Source organism: Ctenocephalides felis, unplaced genomic scaffold, assembly GCF_003426905.1.
Source record: "Ctenocephalides felis isolate EL2017-DRISC unplaced genomic scaffold, ASM342690v1 CF-g0.4_SCAFFOLD_01886, whole genome shotgun sequence".
Classification (NCBI taxonomy): domain Eukaryota; kingdom Metazoa; phylum Arthropoda; class Insecta; order Siphonaptera; family Pulicidae; genus Ctenocephalides; species Ctenocephalides felis.
Genome location: NW_020538040.1, coordinates 131,423,848 through 131,445,551, shown reverse-complemented (window position 1 = coordinate 131,445,551; position 21,704 = coordinate 131,423,848). Strand labels below are relative to the sequence as shown.

The 21,704-nt window shown below is 31.2% G+C and overlaps 1 protein-coding gene across 1 annotated transcript in view; it reads right to left on the bottom strand.

Moving 5' to 3' along the window:
* Positions 1–21,704, bottom strand: part of LOC113376610 (forkhead box protein P1) — an 81,431-nt gene that overhangs the window by 584 nt on the left and 59,143 nt on the right. The window contains exons 2-12 of the mRNA XM_026616595.1: positions 17,632–18,093; positions 17,152–17,452; positions 16,219–16,314; positions 15,560–15,701; positions 14,459–14,820; positions 13,242–13,286; positions 13,082–13,158; positions 12,859–12,960; positions 12,171–12,355; positions 3,573–3,648; positions 1,004–1,125 (exon numbers count right to left, since the gene is read on the bottom strand). Of these exons, the coding sequence (XP_026472380.1) occupies positions 1,004–1,125; positions 3,573–3,648; positions 12,171–12,355; positions 12,859–12,960; positions 13,082–13,158; positions 13,242–13,286; positions 14,459–14,820; positions 15,560–15,701; positions 16,219–16,314; positions 17,152–17,452; positions 17,632–18,093 (1,970 nt within the window). The remainder of the gene's footprint in view (positions 1–1,003; positions 1,126–3,572; positions 3,649–12,170; positions 12,356–12,858; positions 12,961–13,081; positions 13,159–13,241; positions 13,287–14,458; positions 14,821–15,559; positions 15,702–16,218; positions 16,315–17,151; positions 17,453–17,631; positions 18,094–21,704) is intronic.

Here is a 21,704-nt window from a genome sequence, read left to right as displayed (position 1 = left end):
ATAGCATGTAATTAACTTCCCGTAGGGCGAGTTATAGTAATCGCAAAAAAATCAAAAATGAAAATTTTTATATATCTTTACGTTTCAGTGGTTTCTGAACATTTTGGCATATCTTAGAAAAAATGGATGTATGTGTGTGTGTGTGTGTGTGTGCGTATGTGTATGTATGTATGTACATGTGTGTATGTATGTGCGGATACAAATTTTCGTCGACGATTTCGGGAACACGGATCAACCAATTTGAATAATTCAAAAAACATTCGATTCGTATTGATAAGGAGACGAGCTGATTAGTTTTTGGCAAGGCGGGTTTAGCCGCTCCGAAGATACGGGGCAAAAAGTGCCGAAAACGGTAACTCAGATTTTAAGAGAACGGAGCGTCCGATTTAAATACTTCAAAAAACATTTCACTTGTATTGACAAGATGAAGAATCGATAAAATTTTCATGAAGGTAGGTCTAGCGGTTTCGGAGATATGGAAGAAAAAGTAAAAAAAATGAGCCATTTGGCGGTCAAAAATGATCATTAGACATATGCACATCAAATTATCAGATATTTTATAGAGATTTTAACAATAAGTATACATTTTGTTAACATTCCTATGGGTTCCGTACCAATGCTTATGCGTTAGACAGCGACGCGGCGCTTACGCGCTTTATATTTTGTCCCTAAAGCAGTACGATTGCTTTGAAAAAAAGTTCATATCTTCCACAATATATCAAAATAAAGAAAAAAAAAATTTTTTTCAAAAAAAAAAATTCATTTTTTTTTTTTTTAAGTTTTTTTTTTCAAAAAAAAGTAATTTTTTGTCCAATTTATAGTTTCTCACAAACCTTATTTTTTCAAAGTAATTTTTTTTCAAAAATGTTAATCGTTTTTAAAAAAATAATTTTGGTACGGGAAGTTCCAGCAATTTGCCTTAAGGCACAATGCCTTAATTGCCTTATGACAGAATTCCACTTACAGCTAGTTAATTTGTTAACATAAAATAATATTTTCTTACCTGTGGTCGGACATCGGCGGCGAAGTGGCGGGCGACTCGGAGTGGCCACGCGGTTTGTCCAACCGCGCGCCTAGGTACGGCGCTGTCAGAAATGCCATGTTACTCTCTTCCATCAACGCGGCCTGCGAAAACATGCAGTTTGCAAACTAGAACAACGTTCAACACACATATATATATATATATATATATATATATATATATATATTATAGGGTAGGGTTGCTCAAGTCGTACCACCGTCAAAGTTATACCTCGGCTATATTTTGTCTGATAATTATAAAATACGAAATCTATTATCGTTAAACTTAGATGACTAAGCAAACGATTACAATTGGAAGGCTTTCGAACTTCGTAAAACAGAAATAATTAATTTTGTAAAGTTTCTGCCATTTATTATAATTTTATATAAAAATAATGTTTTTGACGCATTGTCAGCTGTAAGCCTTTTATGAAAATAATATGATATCACTTATTTTAAGTACAGTAGAAACTCGATTAGTCGTATTAATTGTCATTCGGATAATCAAATGTATGAAGAATAATGTTATGGGTTTATTAAAAACAGTAAATACATAGATATGTACGAAAATCAATGGTTATTATGAAATTAATACTTATGTATGTATGCTGTTGGGCGCCGATTAGCTGTTCTCTTCATCAACCAATTTCATTAGATGTTATTGTAATATCATAATGAGTTCAAATTAAACACAATATTCTTCATGTAACATTTATTTTCCCGTTCATTAATACTCTGAGATGCTGTCGTCTATACGAAAATTACATAACTGCCCACATTAAGTTACATTTCGGCATTATATAACCTTTTATTTAGAAGAGGGGCTTTACTCCTTTTAGGATATGATAAATTAATTTCATTTATATGTGTGAGTGCAAATTATGTGATTCCCCGATCAAAATTCATAAGAATTATTGCGTCGTGTGCATTGGGAAAAAGTTCATCGATCCTATTTTTGATTATAATACTTTTGTTACTCGATATGAGGTCATACAATGTAACGACAGTTCTTGGGATAAATACAATGTTGAGAAACTGAGAATCGGATATATGCGTAGCGTATATTATAGTTAGTAATATATTAGTTATAGTAAAACCAATGGGTCGCAACAATGCACATACCATATTTTCCTAGATTACATTATGTACATACATAATTATGAACATTAATCATGAAATAGAATAATTAGGTATTTATATACGAATAATTTGTTTACAATAAGTATTTGATAATTTGCATTTGGTAACTGTCAAATAAGTAAGTAATTAGTTTAATTTAGTTTAAAATATTTGGTAATTATCATTTGACTTAAGAAACTTTTCCACTTCATTGACGAATTGGTCATATAAATTGGTCGCGGTTGGTAGTCCGGATAATCGCAAATCCGTATAACTGAGGGCCGGATACAATTAATTATATTTTGTCATTAATTTCAATTCCAAACCTCTATGTCCATGCAGCTTAAAGCATTTATTGAACATGGAAAATACCAATTAGGTGTAAATAACAGATTTATCTTCATAGGCAGTTTCCATAGAGTATCATCCATAAGGTTTTAAAAACTGTATAGGTATAATCGTTACTTTTTTATTATTATTATAAGTATTATTTTAATAGCTGAAGAAAAATTGACCTCAATCTGAATCCTATATAAGCAATTTTTAGTATTAGGTACAACTCAGAATATAGGTGGAAAAACTAATAAGCGCCTTAATCGTACCGAAAGCCTATTATTGAAAATGATACTGAATAAAACGATTTTTGAAAAACGTAAAAATACGTTTCAAATTAGCAATCGTTAAGCATGAAGCCATATAAAAAGTTATTAATCGCCAATAAATTTATCTTTATTTCATTGCTCTAAATATCATAGCATTATTTCTCCAAGGGGTACGACTTAAGATACCTGACCTTATATATATATATATATATATATATATATATATGTATATGTGTCCATATAAACTATTTATAAAAGTAATATCATAATTGAATAATTCGTGAAATTGAAACAATTGTTACCATAGCTCATAAAATCAAAATAATTCACAATAATTAAAATACTTAAACATAAAATAATACAAGTACTACAAACAGCGCTATCTGACAGGCTTGTCGAATTAAAATTAAAATTAATCAAATTTTTACTACCTTTGTTATATAAAAAATGGTATTAATTTCAGTATTTGTAGTAGAAGTATAAATACACTCAATTTAAAGGGAAGTGGTACAAATGGCTCGACCCTACAAGTATATTTCAAAGGTAAGTAATCTGATGCAATTAAAATTTAAAAATCAAAACTGATACACTTGCTGCAAAAGTAATATAAATTGATGTCTTACAAATAGCCCTCTTGAAATAAAACATCTATATTTTAATATCAATGATATGATCTGACGTGCTTGTTGAATAATCTAAAAACGCACCAACAAGTTTGTACTATTTTTCTCACACGATTGATACATGTAATTACAGAAAATGAGTTTCAATTACAATTTAGATGGCGATCTGATCAAAGTATTAATAATAATAATCTGATTTTCAAAATACCTGAAGATTAGCACTTAGGGTTTCTCCATAAAAAGTAGGACTGTGAATAGTCGTCGGACTTTTAGACTGCACACCCCTGTTTCGTAAATAAAATTAATATTAGTAAAATTCAATTTTTATCCAAAACTAAAACGATTTCGTAAAATCGTTCCTGAAAAGTAATGGGAGTTATTTTAACGATATGAATATTAAAAGTTAAAATATGAATATAAAAAGATTTTAAAAGATTTAAAAAGATTAAACTAGATATATAAAAATACTACAGAAAAATATTAGAATTCATAAAAAAGAGTCTTTACCTCACTGTTGTTACGGTACTTATGATCTAATTGATTAAAATATAATTTAAAAGCTAATAGATTCAAAGATAATTCAAAAACTAGAGTTACACATGCAAAACATTAAAAAGTGAGAATAAAAAAATTATGAGTATGAAGTGTTACGAATAATTTATTTATTAAAAAAAAAACTATTGATAATTTAATAGATAAAAATCTCGCATGCCATGAGTTCATTATTATTTATTATTACATTTATTTAAATTTTTGTTTTAATATTTCATAAAATATATTATAATATATTGTCATTACTCCAATTATATATAAATCAAGTCGCTTTTATACGATATGATAGTTTTAGAGAAGAGTAAAAATATCTAAAAAACATAACTTATAAATGTTTAAAATCAACTTCATTTGTTCTTTCTCTATTATCTTAGTTAAATAAATATAATTTTTTTTATATCAATTCTTAAAATTACACACATTGAATAAAAATTTAAAAACTCTAACATATATTTTCTACATTAAAAATTATTATTTTCAAGTAAAATCGATGAAAAGTTGTCAAATTTCCATCAAAATTTACAATATCAATAAATGAAGTTGATATTATTAACATTCAAGAAACATATTGTTTGAAATATTCGTGACACTTCATGTAATAAAATTGAGTATAATTCAAATAGTCAAAATAATCAAAACATGCTTGAATAATAAATAAAAATAATAATGCATCATGTAAATAAATTAGATTTAAACGTTTTTCTTCAATTTATTTTCTTTAATTTGATGCATGATTATTCTTCTAAAATGTATAAAGTTAAAAATATTAAAAAATGTATAAAAAGTATCAAAAATAGCATGCTCATAAAAAAATATGAATGAAAAAATTATTATTTATTAAAATATTATTATTAAGTTAAAAATATTATTGAATTTAAAAAATCTAACTACGTATAAGAAGAAAATTGAGAATAAAATCGAAGGTGATGAAGAAAATATTTAAAAATTAGTTAGTAAAATGAAAATATTATTGATACCTTAAATACCATTTGTCAAGATTTTGATGTTAGTCTCATCACTGCCGGGTTCCGTATCATTTATACAAACGACATTAGTATACATTCTTTTTTTTTTTTACAAAATCCCAGTACGAAAAAACACTTAGTTGGGAATATATGCAAAATTCTTTGGATATCGAATTTTGCAAAGCCGATAAGAGATAGTCAACATTGAAAACAAAATTAATATATATATATATATATATATATATATATATATATATATATAGTATAATAATTCAGCAACATAGTCAAAAATTTGTTTGCTTATTCGCCCATTCTTTTATTGGTGAAATAATATATTATATAACAAATTGAGAGAAAATTTAGTATATAAAGAAATCAATATAGAAAAATGTAACCCGATATAAATTATCTTAAATATAAGTGAAAATTATAATTTTAAACGATATTTTATTGTACCAATGTAAATAGATATTATAAAATTTGATTTAATTTAATATATTTTATTTGTTTCTCGCCGAGCTATTAGCAACACTCAGAGATTTTTCGTACTGAAATATTTTTTAACTAAACAAGACACCTTTTATAACATAATCCAAGACACACTAAAAAAATGCAAACAGTTTTTAGCAACTCACTTTGATTAACCTAAAAATGTATTAAATATTATTTTTCACCAGCATGTACATTCATATTGCTAAGAATAATATATTTGAAAATATTTTCGAGCATTTGATACGTGTCGCAAGACGGTTTTAATCGGTTCTATCAATTTGTTAGTATAAAATAATCTTCTGAATTGTAATAAAAATAAAAACAGAATTTTTGCATCAATGTTTTACTATATAAACATTCCAAAACCACAATTTATTCCAGTGGGTAAAAAAATTCAACGCACGATAAACGATTATTAAATCTTCAATAGCATTTTACTATTTAAACTGTTTAAAATATTTTTTAATGTCTTTGAACATTTTTAACTAATTTAAATCTATTTTCTAAATTATTGACTATAAAATGCAAATTTCAGAACAAAAATCATTTTTAACATTTTTATTAATTTTGCCATACAATAAGAATCAGAGTGGGTTAATGAAATATAAAGTTTATAAATCAATTTATAGTAGTTGCAACAATTTTACATAGAAACAATAAAAGTTTCCATCGTTGCACAATTACAATTTAAGGGCAGAAAAATCTTTATTGATCTTGAAAATTCATAATTTAGCTATTTTCTTTGCTTCAATTTGTAAAACATTGTGTAAATGTATAAAAAGTTAATTACCATGGATTTACCACTGGATTTTTTAAAATTTTATTCAGAACTACTAAAAAAACAAAAACCGAGTTTTGTGATGTTTATTTTTATACTTTTATTCTTTATTCCACAAAGAAAGAAATTGGTCATAAAGTTTGTCTATCACTCCGTATCATCACAAAACATTACCTCAAATCTTTCTGTGATAAATTAATACAAATAATATAATTTCGATTCAACTATTACAAAGAAGAGTTTTCCAAACCGTTTGCATTCCAAGCAAATTCATGCAAAAGCTCTACAATGCAAAGCGTTTTTACTTGTTAAAGCAAAAGCAAAATTAAATATGAACATCGACGATGTAACTGGGCATGTTTTTATAAAACTTATCAAGTTTGGAACCGATAATAAACTATGGATCCGATTTTAAAGAATTTCATTTTATAAGAATAATATTTAAGAGAATTTTAAATCATTATGCATGTTTTAGACTTCCAGGAGCTTTCTTACGATGCGATTTATTCGTTTGTGCGTTGTGAATTTAATAATTTATTTTTGTTATTATAATTCAATAATTGTATAATATAAATCTTTGTATGTATTTAAAAAAACAGATTTATATATATATATATATATACATTTTTTTTTTTTTTTTTTTCAGGATGTCCAAAAACTTAACGTCAAGCCGAAACGGGTTGATAATATTATAATAATGTTATATAAAATTGTAATAAAGATTATATTAATATTATATAAGATTATATCCTGAAAAACATTAGAAAAAAAATATCTCACGTTGTTTGGAAATTATGAGCTTTTAAGTGCAACCTAGAAGTTTGGTAAAATTATCACCATTTTTCTGTTATTGTTGTGAATTTTTATTAATTTTGTTCATTTAAACTTTGTAACAGTAACATTTGTAGAACCACAGTCAAATATAATAATACAATAGCGTATTTTAAAAAAAAATTAAGACTGTTTGTTAAAATTTGGATTTAATTTTTTTTAAATCAATTAACTTTGAGAGCCTTTTCTTTAAATTTTTTTTCTAAAGTGTGTTGGCAAGTTTCATTAAAAGTTGACGCATTTATTTAATCAGGATGGTAACATGGTAAAATACTTGATAATTTTATTACTGAAAATGTTATAGTTTAACAAAAATTTCCAATTCTTGAAAACTTGGGATGATTATGTTATTATTTTTGACTATGTTCCAAGAAAATTTTGACTGTGGTCCTATTCACGGTTGGTTCCGAAATTTAAATGAACAAAATTAATAAAAATTATGACCGAAAATGGTCATAATTTCTGTACAACGTGAGATAATTTGTTTTCTAATTTTTTTTAGGATAGTTAAGGTCAATATTATCACCCTTTTTCGGCTTGATATCAAGTGCTGAGACACCCTGTATTTTAGGAAACGTATGATATTAAAGGTTGTATCCTGTAGGTCCTAACCTGTAGGTTAGGAAATTATGATATTAAAATATGCGTATGCAATAACATCAGACGAATAGATTAGATTTTTTAGAAATATAGAATTATAATTTCCGGTAAGTTTACAGAGATTACTTTTTTAATATCTGCACCTATTCCATTATCGAACATCAGCAATTTTTTTATAGTACTTAGAAAATGTCTAAATTATTAAATGCCAATCCAGTGATTGGTCGGGTATGAGATATATTACTTAGAGCTAATTATGTATGAAATAATAAAAGTTTATAAAAAATCTTTTTTTTATTTAATGTAATGCCAATGAAGATTTTATATATATGACATGAATGATCACATCGTAAGAGCCTTCGACAATGAAAGAATACCTACTGAATAATATATTAAGATCAATATAAATTCGCGTGAATAAATAAATTTTTCAAAGAAGTTCATAACTTTTTCTTATTGTTAGGTATAAAATTTTTGTCACAAATTGATTTACGAGTTCTTCTTCCAGTTAGATCGACGGCATTTGTAAGATTCCACACAAACCAAATGAAACAAAAAATAAGTCACAGGTTAACATCGGGCACAGAACAAAAGGGCAGCATTGCTTAAACAGATAGAAGTTATGACACTCACACTGAACCGCACATGGCGCGACACGGCGTGTGTTGCCGCGACATGCGCGGTCACGCCCGCATCGTGTACGCACGGAATTTGGTCGCGAGCGGCCGCCGCCAGCACTCGTTTGCGACCTCTGGCCAATTAATAATAATAGATACTTATTAAGTCATTAATTTATTTGCTAATCTTAATTTTTTTTTCGTGCACACGTGGTAGGGTATCATCGAGGTGATCTCTTGGTGAGTAGCTCACTTCAATAATTTCTGTTTTCATACAAAATACTATAATTTTCTCATCGATTCTCGCTAAATTTAAATACGCTGCGGGCGCGAGGCCGCGATCGCTACTTTTGGGCCATTCTACACGTGACAAGGGACATTCGCAAGCAGAATGGAACGACCAATACGGGTGGGAAATTAAGAAAAAATAGGATCAGGAGCGGTAAATTTAAATCATGTTGCTGAAGGTCTGATAGCATCGTATTAGTATGTCAAGTATAAGTGTTGAATAAAAAGTGTAGATCAAATATTAAACTCAAAGTCTAATCATTTAAATTATTATTACGTGATATGTAATCCAAATTTTACGATCAAGCGTTACATCAAAGATTTTTCAATAGTTGTATTCTGTTGAAGCCCATATCATCATATCATATCATTAATCGGCAAAAAATAAGTATCATGCTATAAATAAATATAATTTAATACTTCAATGCTAAGCCCGTTTTCATTTCGTACATTCTATTGCAATTTAAAAATGACAAGTATCCGGAGTTTATTGTTTCGTGTAAAAGCCGGACAGTTCGCTCATTTTAAATTGTATTGATTATCAAGGCCCACAAAAAAGTTGTCTGATTTTTGTGTGCTTTATATGTTTTCTAAAGTAGTTTTTACACAAATCTAAAGTCAAAATAGGGGGTCAAATTACAGGGAATTAAAAAAACATTAAAAAAACAATAAAATCTCCTATTTAGCAATTCTTTTGCATAATAATTAAAATCTTATAATTATCCCTTTTTATTTAAAATGACTATTGCGCACTGACTTGAATGATCTATCAAGTTTTTTTTATAGCACTAATTTGTTAACATATTTTTAGATAATCAATTGCAAGCAAGTTTGCAGGTTACCCAGGAACAATGCAATGGGGAGTAAATATTTTTGCAAGTTACTGCTGAATCTTACAAAAAAACATAAATCATTTAATTGAAACTTATCAGACATTTTAGATAGAAAGGACCAGAAATTATAAGAGTGTAATTATCATGCAGAAGAATTACTAGATCAGAATTTTTGTCGTATTTTTTAATTTTTTTTGCCATTTGACCCGCAATTTTGACTTCAGATTCGTATTTAGCGGTAAAAACTACATTGGAAATTAAATGCTGTACACCCAATACAGACAACTTTTTATTTGTGAATTTGTGTTGCTGAAATTGTCAAAGAACAGCTAAGAAAGCTGATCCGCCTTAAATAATCGGTGTTGATTATATTAACATATATAAAATCTAAAGAAATTGACAGAAAAAAAAAATGTCTGATTTCTATTATTTAAACTAAGTGATGATATTTTGTTGGCTCCAGCCTTGGTGTTTCTTTCGTAACCTTAACATCAAAACTTTTGCAATAAAAAATACAAAGCGATACAAAATTTAAAAAATATTCCATGACTACTAATATGCTCAATTCTCGTTTTGTGTCAAAATCGACCGGGACACTTTTCATAAATGATAAGAATAAATTGATAAAGTAAATAAATTATGTATTCATTAAATCAAACTATCATATTTGACAACCGAAAAACCATTCAATAGGTGTCAGTTGAAACTTTTCGATTTTCCATAAAGTTGGTCTATTCCTCATCAACAATTAGGAATTATATTTTTAAAGCAATTCATGGAACTAAATTAAAAATTAACTAATCATTGCAGTTTAAGTGGGCATTGAATTTCTGCGTATATCGGCCGGCTTTTTTAAATTGGCATCATTTAGCATGAATATAAAATTACTTAAAGTAAATTATTTGTTTAATTTTGTTATATTTTTCCCGCTCACTACACTTTGGATAAAAAAAAATTGATTATGATGTTAAAAAATAATAAAAGTAAAATTGTGCAAAATACATGAAGTATTTTTAAATTAAAATATACAGGAAGGATGTATACAGAGGAAATTGGAATTAGGACGCCAAGAGTCTGTCGGATAAAGCGGCATCTACCGGGTCTATCTTTCTATCACTAGCCACTAGTCACTAGCCGAGTTAGCTTAAAGAATGCCAGCGCACAGGCTAAACAGGCCAGTAATGGCTAATCTACAATCACTGGCCACAAAATAAATAATAAGACTTTGCGCTTGCAGGAAACAAAATATTGCAAGGACCCCTCGTGAGAACCGACTAATAAAATTGTTGTAATTATTTGTTAATTAAATTGTCGTTTCCCCCAGGGGCGGACTATTACAGCCGTGTCCTTTCGTTATCCGTGGGCGCAAAGCCTGGAACACATAGTCAGTGCTTACTGTGCAGAAATGTGGGGTGGAGTGGGTGATGGAGTAGGGTCATATTTCCGTGGTCTTCCACGCGAAAGATGCCTTCGCTTGACAAACTCAGCATCGTCGACCATCCAGAAAGAACCGAAGTCGTCTTCGTATCGCACAAAACACTTGTGCAGAGACAGATTGGTGCGTATGGCATTCTGAACACACCACCCAAGATCACCAAGAAATAAGAAAGACGATAAAAACGATAGCATAAAGACTAAAAGAACAGTCAAAAAAGAGTCAATCTAAAAAAATATAAACAAAGTATGTTGTGGACCAGATGCTCCACGGCCGGCCGCTCGCAACGCCCGCGAGACCTAGGTTGCCCGCACTCAGAGACACAACACTCGCAACATTCGACTTGAGCCTTCTAGGTCCCTTCGACTCGACGTGCACTCGGGAACGCACGGGAAACACACACTTGGCGAATGAACCCACTCATAAACAAACAAACACACACATATATGTATATATGGATATACATAATAATAAAACTAAAAAGAAACGTCACTCATATTTAGGCACGATCAATAAAAAAGTAATAATCGCTACAAACACTGAGTTATTTAGTAATTAATATCTGACAATGAGCATCTTACAATTTTTGAAATTTCCTTTATTTCGTGTCGATGTTATTATTAATTTATAATTAGTACCAAAGTATTACAATAAATAATCGATGAGAGTTGAAGATACGTTCGAAGAGATAGTAAAAAGTGCTATATATGTAATTTTAATGTAATATCTTGACAACAAGATATATACAATTTCATAAAGGTTGTTTTAAATTATAAAATTCATGTTTTTGTTACAAAATTTCTAAGCTTTCGTTATGTGATGTATTTAGATCACTTTTGTATTTTAGATATATGATAATTTAAAAACAAACTACTATTTTGCTTGTTCGTATAATTATATAAATATATATACTTTAATATAAACCTCTATTAAAAGTTTAAATAAAACAATTTAATACTTATTACAGGTTACCTATGCAAAATGCTGTATTTAGTTTAAACATTTTAATTCCAATTAAAATAATAATATATTTAAATATTATGATTTATAACTGCAAATAACGTAAGACCGACAAATGTCTGTAGTTATTGATATTTTTTAATGAATTTTATTTAAAAATGAGTGTCGCAAATTTCTAATATTATTAATTGGTATGTGTTTCAATCACAACCTATATATATATATATATATATATATATATATATATATATATATATCGAGACAGTCAATCGCAATGAATGAATGTATATGTATACATGTTTCGCTATGAATAATATACTCGACACTAAATAGATAATAGAAAATATAGAATAGTAATAAATAGATAGAGAGACAGAGAATACGTAATAAAAAAATGAAAATAGTTGAAAAAATTCAAAATATTTTTTTTCGTGTAGCCCAAGGTCCTGACGTACCCTGACCCGACCCCCGCCGAAGTGATCATCCCGCCGGCGGCCGAGTTCGAAGCGCCAGCGCCCGCTGAACAGCGCTGCGGTCGCCGCTTATAGAATTCAACCTCGTCCACGGTCCAGACCGCACCCTTAACGTTCTCCACACGCATGAAACATTTGTGAAGCGACAGGTTGTGTCGCACTGCGTTCTATTGGATAAAAATCATATAATACACAACAAGTAAGCGAAACAACCGACCGAACGAATCGAAAATATTACTGAAATATATATCCATCGAAACAACATTAATTCATACCAATCTCCTGAAAATATTAATACACACTAATCATGATTGAACCATAGACCCATATTACCTCGATTGCACTTTTTATACACAAACTTCAAAAGTGTTTAATGCGAATAGTAAGAAATATTTACAACCAACCACTAAATATTCCCCAAATAGTGCAATGTTTGTATGCCAAAACATAAATTAACTGATTCCACAGTCTTGACGAGTGTACGTCAACAACATTTTCAGTTTTTAGCAAAATATAGAGTCGTCAAAAAAAGATGAGTAGATGAGAATTTGTGAATCACATTTAATTATTCTCAAATTGAAATTTGATTATAAAGAGTGGTGTATGAGTTTACTCTAAACCAATAATTCCAGTAATATAAGTCTATGGGTTGAACCACATTGTACGGTACCTTCCAAGTCGCTGCGTTACGCCTAAAGTAGCAAAATGTATTCTGGAACCAGTTGTAAATCTCGTTGAGGGTTAACTGCTTATCTGGAGATTCGATTATTGACTGAAAATAAAAATGGTAACATTTGGCAACCTGATTGATTTTTAATAGAAAGTATCCTCAATAGCTACACATTTGGGTTTAGATTTTTAGGAATAAAGTTATTAAATAATTAAACAATTACCTGTCGAATTAGAGAAGCATATGTAAACGGCGGTCTTACATCAGCGTTCTTGTAAAATTCTCGATTCCGTTGAATTTCTATAACACAAAACACACAACAAAAATGATTAAAACAAACGATATGACAAAAATAGATTAGAAAAAACTCGGGGAAATTTTACCTTGCTGCACATCCAACCCTGCCCTTTCCAACATATAGGGCAATCCTGGAGAAAATGCAGCGTTAAAATAAAGAAATCGCGTTGATTATATTTTAGTCAGAGTATACATGCTTTGGATAATACTTTTGTATCCGAACTTATGATACGACTATCGGTTAGCATCGATTTTGTATTAAAAATGCATATTTTCACTCACTATACATATATTTTTACTCAACTTCAATTCACTGCAATATTTAACTTACCGTAGGGCAAGTTATAGTAATCGCAAAAAAATCGAAAATGAGAATTTTTGCATTTCTCGACGTTTCAAAGGTTTCTGAATATTTTGGCATACCTTAGAAAAAATGGATGTATGTGTGTGTGTGTGTGTATGTGCGTGTGTGTATGTATGTGCGGATACAAATTTTCGTCGACGATTTCGGGAACACCGATCAACCGATTTGAATAATTCAAAAAAAACATTCGATTCGTATTGATAAGGAGACGTGCTGATTAGTTTTTGGCGAAGTCAGGACTAGCCGTTCCGAAGATACAGGGCAAAAAGTGCCGAAAACGATAACTCAGTTTTTAGGAGAACGGAGCGTCCGATTTTAATAATTCAAATAACATTTTACTTGTATTGACAAGGTGAAGAACCGATCAAATTTTCATAAAGGCAGGTCTAGCGGTTTCGGAGATCTAATAAAAAAAGTAAAAAAAAATGCCATTTGGCGGTCAAAAATGATCATTGGACATATGCACATCAAATTATCAGATATTTTATAGAGATTTTAATAATAAGTATAATTTTGGTTTACGCGTTAGACGTCGACGCGGCGCTTACGCGGTTTGATATTTCGTCTTTATGGAGTTAAAGCAGTACGATTGCTTTGAAAAAAAGTTTAGATCTTTCAAAATATGTCAAAATAAAGAAAACATTTTTTTTTTCAAAAAAAAAAATTAAAAAAAAATTTTTTTCCAAAAAAAAGTAATTTTTTGTCTAATTGTTTGTCAAAAATCTTATTTATTCGAAGTAAATTTTTTTCAAAAATGTTAATCGTTTTTACAAAAATAATATTTTTTGGTTCGGGAAGTTCCAGCAATTTGCCTTAAGGCACGATGCCTTAATTGCCTTAAGACAGAATTCCACTTACAGCTAGTTTTTTTTGTGAATGAATTATTTTCTGTGTTTAGTGAATGAGTTATTTTTCTTGTTAAAATGTTTTAAAACTCACCTCCTGCCAACGATAAAGCTGATTTATCACTAATACGTCTTCGTATAGGTCCAGACATATTCGGCGACGCGGGCAACGCCGGCGATCGTCCCGTCGAGACCATTCCCGGCATCGATGGAGGAGCTCCGCCGGCCCCCGGACTCGTGAGAAATGAGGAACCTTGTCCCAGCATCGCAGGCATCCGTCCATCGGACTTAACTTCCAGAGCTGATAATTGTTTCGCGATGTGCAGATGGTGCATCATCGCTTGGAGACGATCCCTCTCTTTTTGAAGTTGCAATTCGAGTTGCGACACCACTTGCATTTGGACGCGGGCTTGGGCCGTGGACCTGTCGTCTAGGTTGTGTTCAGTATTCAAATGCCTAAAATTAGAAAGTATTATTTTTATTGATAAAACACAAGTAAAATCAATTAATTCTCATCAATTAATTCTAGAATTTCAGACAATTCGATGCTGGACGCATTTAAAAAATAACTGATGTTGCACATTATTTTATACATAGTAAGTTTATATTGGTCCACATCGATTGGAAAAATCAAATAAAAAATTATTGAATAAAAAATGATCAAATAAATAAGTTAATGAATAGAAAAACTAACTGAGAATTTATTTATTTCATTTAATTTCACTATCGATTTCAATTCCTTCAAATGACAATTTGTATTTGCAAAATAAAACAATACCTTTAGAAATATATTAAAAAAATAAAGAGATAAATTATTAATTAAACGATCAGATGCATAAAATACTGTATAATTAAACAAATAAATTAAAAATATGTCAGAAAATCGATAAGTCGCACAATTCTGCCTCGACCGACCGCTTCCCATCACCTAAAATAATACGATTTACAAAAAGTTTGTACTCCACCTAATAATTACGACCCGGTATAATTAATATTCAAAAACCGTCGATCACTTTGTCGTCAGCTCTTAGCGGTAATCCTACAAAGCCGGAAGAATTATTTCTTTTCTTTCTGAAACTTTCTCAAACTTCCTCTCACTCTCTCATCCTCCTCGTGGGATATTTATATTTGTCGTCAATTCCTCAATTGTATTATGAAATAGGATTAAAGTTAAAGTTCAATAAATAAATCTTACTTAATGAAAGCTTGGGGGTCATCGCATATCACTTCACAACCGGGCCATTTGCACACACCATGCCCAAATAGGGGATGCATTTTGTCAGAGCAGGAATCGGAACGGTCTTCCAGGCCACCGAACGCTATAGAATTCAGCAAGCCTAAACAAATATGAACATATGAACTTTAACAAAGTCTTCAGGCAATAACCTATCAACAAAATCACGAATAAAAAAGTATCTAAAAAATATCTACTAAAAAAACACCGAGTTTGTTGGTTGTAAAAACGATATCAACAAATAGAAAAACAGTAAAAATTAAACAAATGAAAAAAATGGTTGTCAAAATTACATCAGCAATAAAAAAAATGCAATATTAGCATAAACCATATAATACATATGTATCATAAGGTCGCTAGATAATATTAGAATATAAATACAAAAGGTATATAAATTAGAATATGGCATATTTATAAAGCCTATAAATGTTAGTCATGCATGTTTACGTGACATTTATGCAAAAAAAATTTGTTCGTAAAAGCACAAAATAACTTTGAAAAATGAATATTTTTTATTCTCATTAGAAGTAAACTTAATATATATTAAAAGCGCCAAAATCTGAATACTGATTTAAATGAATAAGAACTTATGACCGTTTGATCACTTGCAATAGGTTTACCATTGATGTCTGCTGAGCCATGCATGAGAGGGGCAGGTATATTTTCCGCCGATCCACCGTCCTTCCATGGGCTAATAACATCAAATGATGATATACCTGAAATATTCAACGTACAATTTAGTATACTTTATTTTAATAAACAACAGTATATACTGCTGGCCAAAAAATTGATATTAATAAATTGAGAAAATAGTTAAAATAAAAATGATATTTTAAAATTTTGTAAATTTTTGAAAATTCTGTGTATTCAATAAATTTCAGTTAAGTTGTATCCTAGCGCAGCACGGCGGCGACTTCGCGCCTTGAGGAGCAGCGCGCAATCGCGGTTTCACGTGGGCAAAGAAGAAATTCCGGATAAGCACGGAGAACAGAGGCAAATCGATGAGGTTTTGTCTAAGATCGGGGAGAGCAAGGTGGAGTTAGGCTGAGAACCATAGATGTAATTTTTGATCAAGAGGACAAGGAGACAGCTTAACTATAAATAAGAGGAGCAAGGTATAGCCTGGAAGGACATATGTGTAGTGTTCAAAGGAACGGGCAATCTCACGTGAAACCTATCAAAAGCGTCGTCATCCTCAAAGAACGCGAGTCGTGCCTTTGCGACATGCTCCTGATAAATAAATACCTATGTAAAAATTAAAGAGATAATTGCCCGCTCATAGAGGCCAAAGGTGTTGGAAGGAGTTTTGGAAAAAAACGGGAAACCTACCTTGCCCCATTGTTTGAAGTTGGTGTGCTTCTCAGAAAATTCTTCTTTGTTCAAAAAACCCGATATAAAAAACGATATAATAGAAAACACGCGTAAAATTTATAGTTTGAACAATGCATAATTTTTTGCTTTTATTTTTATTTAATACGCTCGCCGTGCTAAAAAGTTGCATGTTGTGAGTTGATTGCAGACCGCGATCAGGAGACACATTGCTTCAGCCGTACCTGTTCCTTGTGCTTGCGCTTGGGCTTGAACCTGCGCCAACATCATAGGCGGAAGACCAATTCCCTGGTGCATAAGGTACTGTCGTTGCACAATTTGAAACTGCTGGATGAGATGCTGTTGTTGCACTGCCAACTGCTGGAGAGGCGCAGAATTCTTCTTTTTATCACCGCCCGATTGTAAGATGTGTGTCTGCTGCATTACGTTGAGCTGTAACTGCTCCTGGATTTGCTGCATAACTTGTTCCAGCTTCTTGCGACTTAATTCCGCAAATTGCTGCTGGTGTTGTTGCTGCAATGGTAACTTTATATAAAAAGAAATTAATGTTATTGTTTGAAAAAAAATATAAACTAGTACTAAATACCATTTTACCCACTGGCAAGTTCCAAACTTACGTAAAAAATGTGATTAATTTTACTAGTTTAATCTTCAAAAAAATTGATTGATAAATATTGATCTTTTCATTTTTCCCGATTCCTTACCTGGTGCTGCTGATGCAAAAACATGGAGTGTTGCTTCATCAGCGATTGCAGTTGCGCAGGTCCCAGAACGTGCTGCAGCATGTGCTGCTGCTTCGCGCCCGATGTCTGCTGCGACTGTTGTGCATGCTGCTGTTGCTGCGCGCACGGCGACATCCGAGGGCGGGTAGTCGGAGAGCACTGAGAAGGAGCCGGGGTCCCGTTCGAACTGTGAACGGAATTCGGGACTGCTTCCACGGGAGGTGGGTTGTCGGCAACAGAGGAAGGTTGCTGGGGTCCTTGTCCCTGCTGTTGCTGAGATTGTTGCTGCTGGGGTTGTTGGGACTGTAAGTGTACTTGTTGAGGTTGCTGCTGGGTTTGAGAGACAGGATTCTCTTGCTCCACTGAGGTGTCACCGCAATCCCAAGCGGAACGGTTCAAGTCTGATTGTTGCTGTTCCTTTAAAGCTCTTTCCAATGAAGAGGACTGGAAAGAAAATAAAATATAGTATATAGAATCATATAAATTCAGTATTTTATTGAGTAATATATATATATATATATATATATATATATATTTATATAAATAAGAACACAACCATGTATGTTTTATAACGATTATGTGTTAGTCATAGACTGTAAGAATTACGATTCCTACCTATCGAGCCGCATACAATTACTCTCGTACCTACGGCTTGTTCAGGAAATGAAATAAATAAAAAATAAGATTTTCCTTCAAGAAAAAGCCAAGAAAACAAAACGCTTACTGTTCACGAGAAATTCTGATAGATTTGCATAATGGACAGATTCGCGTCGGCCGCGGGCCCGCTCGGTATAGATAATTCATTCGCCACTAATTGACTTTAAATCATTAATGAATGCGATACAGTTGCAAGGAAACGCAAGCAAATCAGGAATATTATGTTTACACAAGAACAACAAAATACAGACTCGGAAATTTCTTGTATAACGCGTTTGAATTCGGTTATAACGCGGGTTGAACCCGTCGTGGTCCCGAGTCTTTAAAACAAACAATAAAGCTGAGGGTATAAATTTATCAATTATTCACTTTGAACTTGGATAAATACATACAAACAAACACAAATACACGTATATATATATATATATATATATATATATATATATATAATTGATGCTGTTCAGGAAGACAGCTACATGATGTGAAAGCACTTTTGTTTATAGTTCAATTTTTACTTCTAATACTTCTGCTTCTATGCTTCCGTGTCCTGTGCCTCATCTTTCAAATTGTGCATTTATGCTTTCTATGCGAGCTTTTTCCGATACACTTTTTTCGCAATCGTGTTAAGTATAATTTTTTCTCTCCGAATGTTATCAGTTTTTCTTCATTTGTCAACTTGTATGCTCTTTATATTTTCTCTGTGCTTCAACAGCACCGCAAAACACTCGAGAATGTTTTTTGAACTTGCTTAAAGTTCATATTTTTAAAAAACAAAACTTAACAAAATTAGACATTACAATAATGTTGATTTTATAAAAGTAACTTGAAAATGAAAGTTATAAATTAAATAAAAGGATTTTATAATTTGTCTTATGATTATTTATAACGTTTTTTAAATGGAAGTAAGTTCCAATCGAGGTAATACAACAACTCTGATATAAACATATATTTTACTTACGACCAAATATTCTTGCAAAAGTTTGTTAATGTATATGTTGTGTAATATTTAAACATAAAAATAGTTTCATATATCCTTCCCGCCGCTTCTAATTTTACATCAAGAACATCCCTTCTACGCTTAGTGTTTGAATCTCGTACCACCTTGTCCGAAACCTTTAATGAAATTTAAAAATGCAAATTCTATATTCCACCGAAAACGTAGCTGCAAGATAATCAAAGAAGGATATATAAATTATGAAAATGAGTAATGCTCACAACAAATATTATTTTACCGGGGTTTATCACCAGAGAAAAAATAACTTTTACAAAGCAGACTATTAACTATTAACTAGTTTCATATCCGGTGGGTTTATAAAATGTAGGTTCATAGTCCTGAATTTAAAGTATAGATTTCTCCTCAAAACGAGTCCGAAATCGTGTTTTGTTTGTCCCCGCGTTTCGCAATGAATGATAAGTTGTTAAAAGGCATTACCATGATGTCAGGAGATATAAAAGCCATACATAGATGCGCATTATGTGAAAAATATGGAAATATGGAAAGGAGCCCGGTAAGCGAAACAGCTCTCTGCATATGAAATATGCGACAAAGAGATTTTTCCTTGCGAGAGTATGAAACATCGTGACTTACTCATATTTCAGCCAGGGGAGGATGATTTTCACTAGGATAGGGGTGCGTGCTTTCGGAAAAATGTCGACACAAAAATAAAGAATAAATTATATTCCCAACACTCTTCTCATAATTAAGAGTACAAACCAATAACATATTAAAGAAATAATGAATAAACATATAAGCACACTACTGGTGCATGGCATCGTGCCTTAAGGCAAATTGCTGGAGAACTTCTCGTACTATTTTTTTTTCAAAACAATCATGCTGCGTGGCTGTTTGAAATAGAAATATCGAAGCGCGTAAGCGCCGCGTCGCAGTCTTATTTAAACATTGGCACTAAATCCATAGAAATGTGTACAAAATTTATACTTATTAATAAAATATCTATAAAATATTTGATAATTTGATGTGCATATGTATAATGATCATCTAAACCGCTTGACCTGCCTTCACAAAAATTTAATATTGCATTTAATATTAATCGAATGTTTTTTTTGAATCATTCAAATCGATTGATCCATATTCTCTAAATCGTCGACACAAATTTGTGTTCGTACACACACACAAGGAATGTGCCCTTTTTTCTAAGATATGCAAAACTTTAAGAAACCTTTGAAAGGTAAAAATTTTCATTTTCGATTTTTTTGCGATTACTATGACGTACCCCACGGGAAGTTAATGAACAAATAAATAAATTAATCGACAAATAAAAAAAGTATAATCAGTTAACAAAATAAACAATGATTCATCTGAAGAATGCGAATGCATTATCTACATATATATAAAAATAAGTCGGGTTTTCCTTCCTGACGATATAACTCCAGAACGCACGAACCGATTTCGACAATTTTGCATTCGTTAGACAGGTCTCGGACTCCGCAAGGTTTATAGCTAAGATTAGTGGTGCATGGCATCGTGCCTTAATGCAAAATTGCTGGCGATTTGGTGACATACCAATGATTCTGACTCGTCTTCCCTTTGACTTCAAACGATTGCAATTTCCAGTTCGCCTTGCGTTCGCAATGACAATTAACAAGTCGCAAGGAAAATCGCTTAGTGTTTGCGGGATAAATTTCAAATAGATTATTTTGAAAATCATTGTTTTTCACATTGGCAGTTATACGTTTCCTGTTGGGAAGTTCACGAGTTGGGAAACCATCCGCTTTGTTTGTGTTAACGTCAGACCAAAAAACAAAAAATGTGGTTTACCAAAGAGCACTACAATAAAACGGATAATTTGCGGTTTCACTTTCATTTACTTAGAGAAGTTCAACTAACAAAACACTTCAATTTTGTAATCGAAATAAATTCATTACTGTTGTGTAATAAAATCAATTTTTTCCTTTTCAAATATAAAACAAACAAAAAATTTCTTCATCTTTCTCACGAAACCATTTGATGGCGAAACGGAGTTTGTCGGGTTTGCTAGTATTTTAATAAAATACAATTTCATTTTTAACTATTATAACCAGTATGTTAACTCATATGTATTGTATTTTACATTTAATTTAATAATTTAAAGTTCGATATTCATTTACACATCGAATCTATCAATCATGTTAGAGTTAACTGTATATAAATCGTGTTCACAAAAACAAATTATCTATGTAGTTTTTCCATGTTCGAATCCTTTTAACTCGTAGGGGAATCGTTAAAACAGACTTCACGACTTGTAATTCCCCTTATATATTGTCCAGATCTCTTAAAAATTAATGATACGACCTCGTATCGATACGTAGTTCGCTATTCGTCTTTCGATTCTCGATTTCGTCGGCCCCAGCTGAAGAGAACGCAACCGATGATGAGTCCATCTAAGTGCGCGGACACG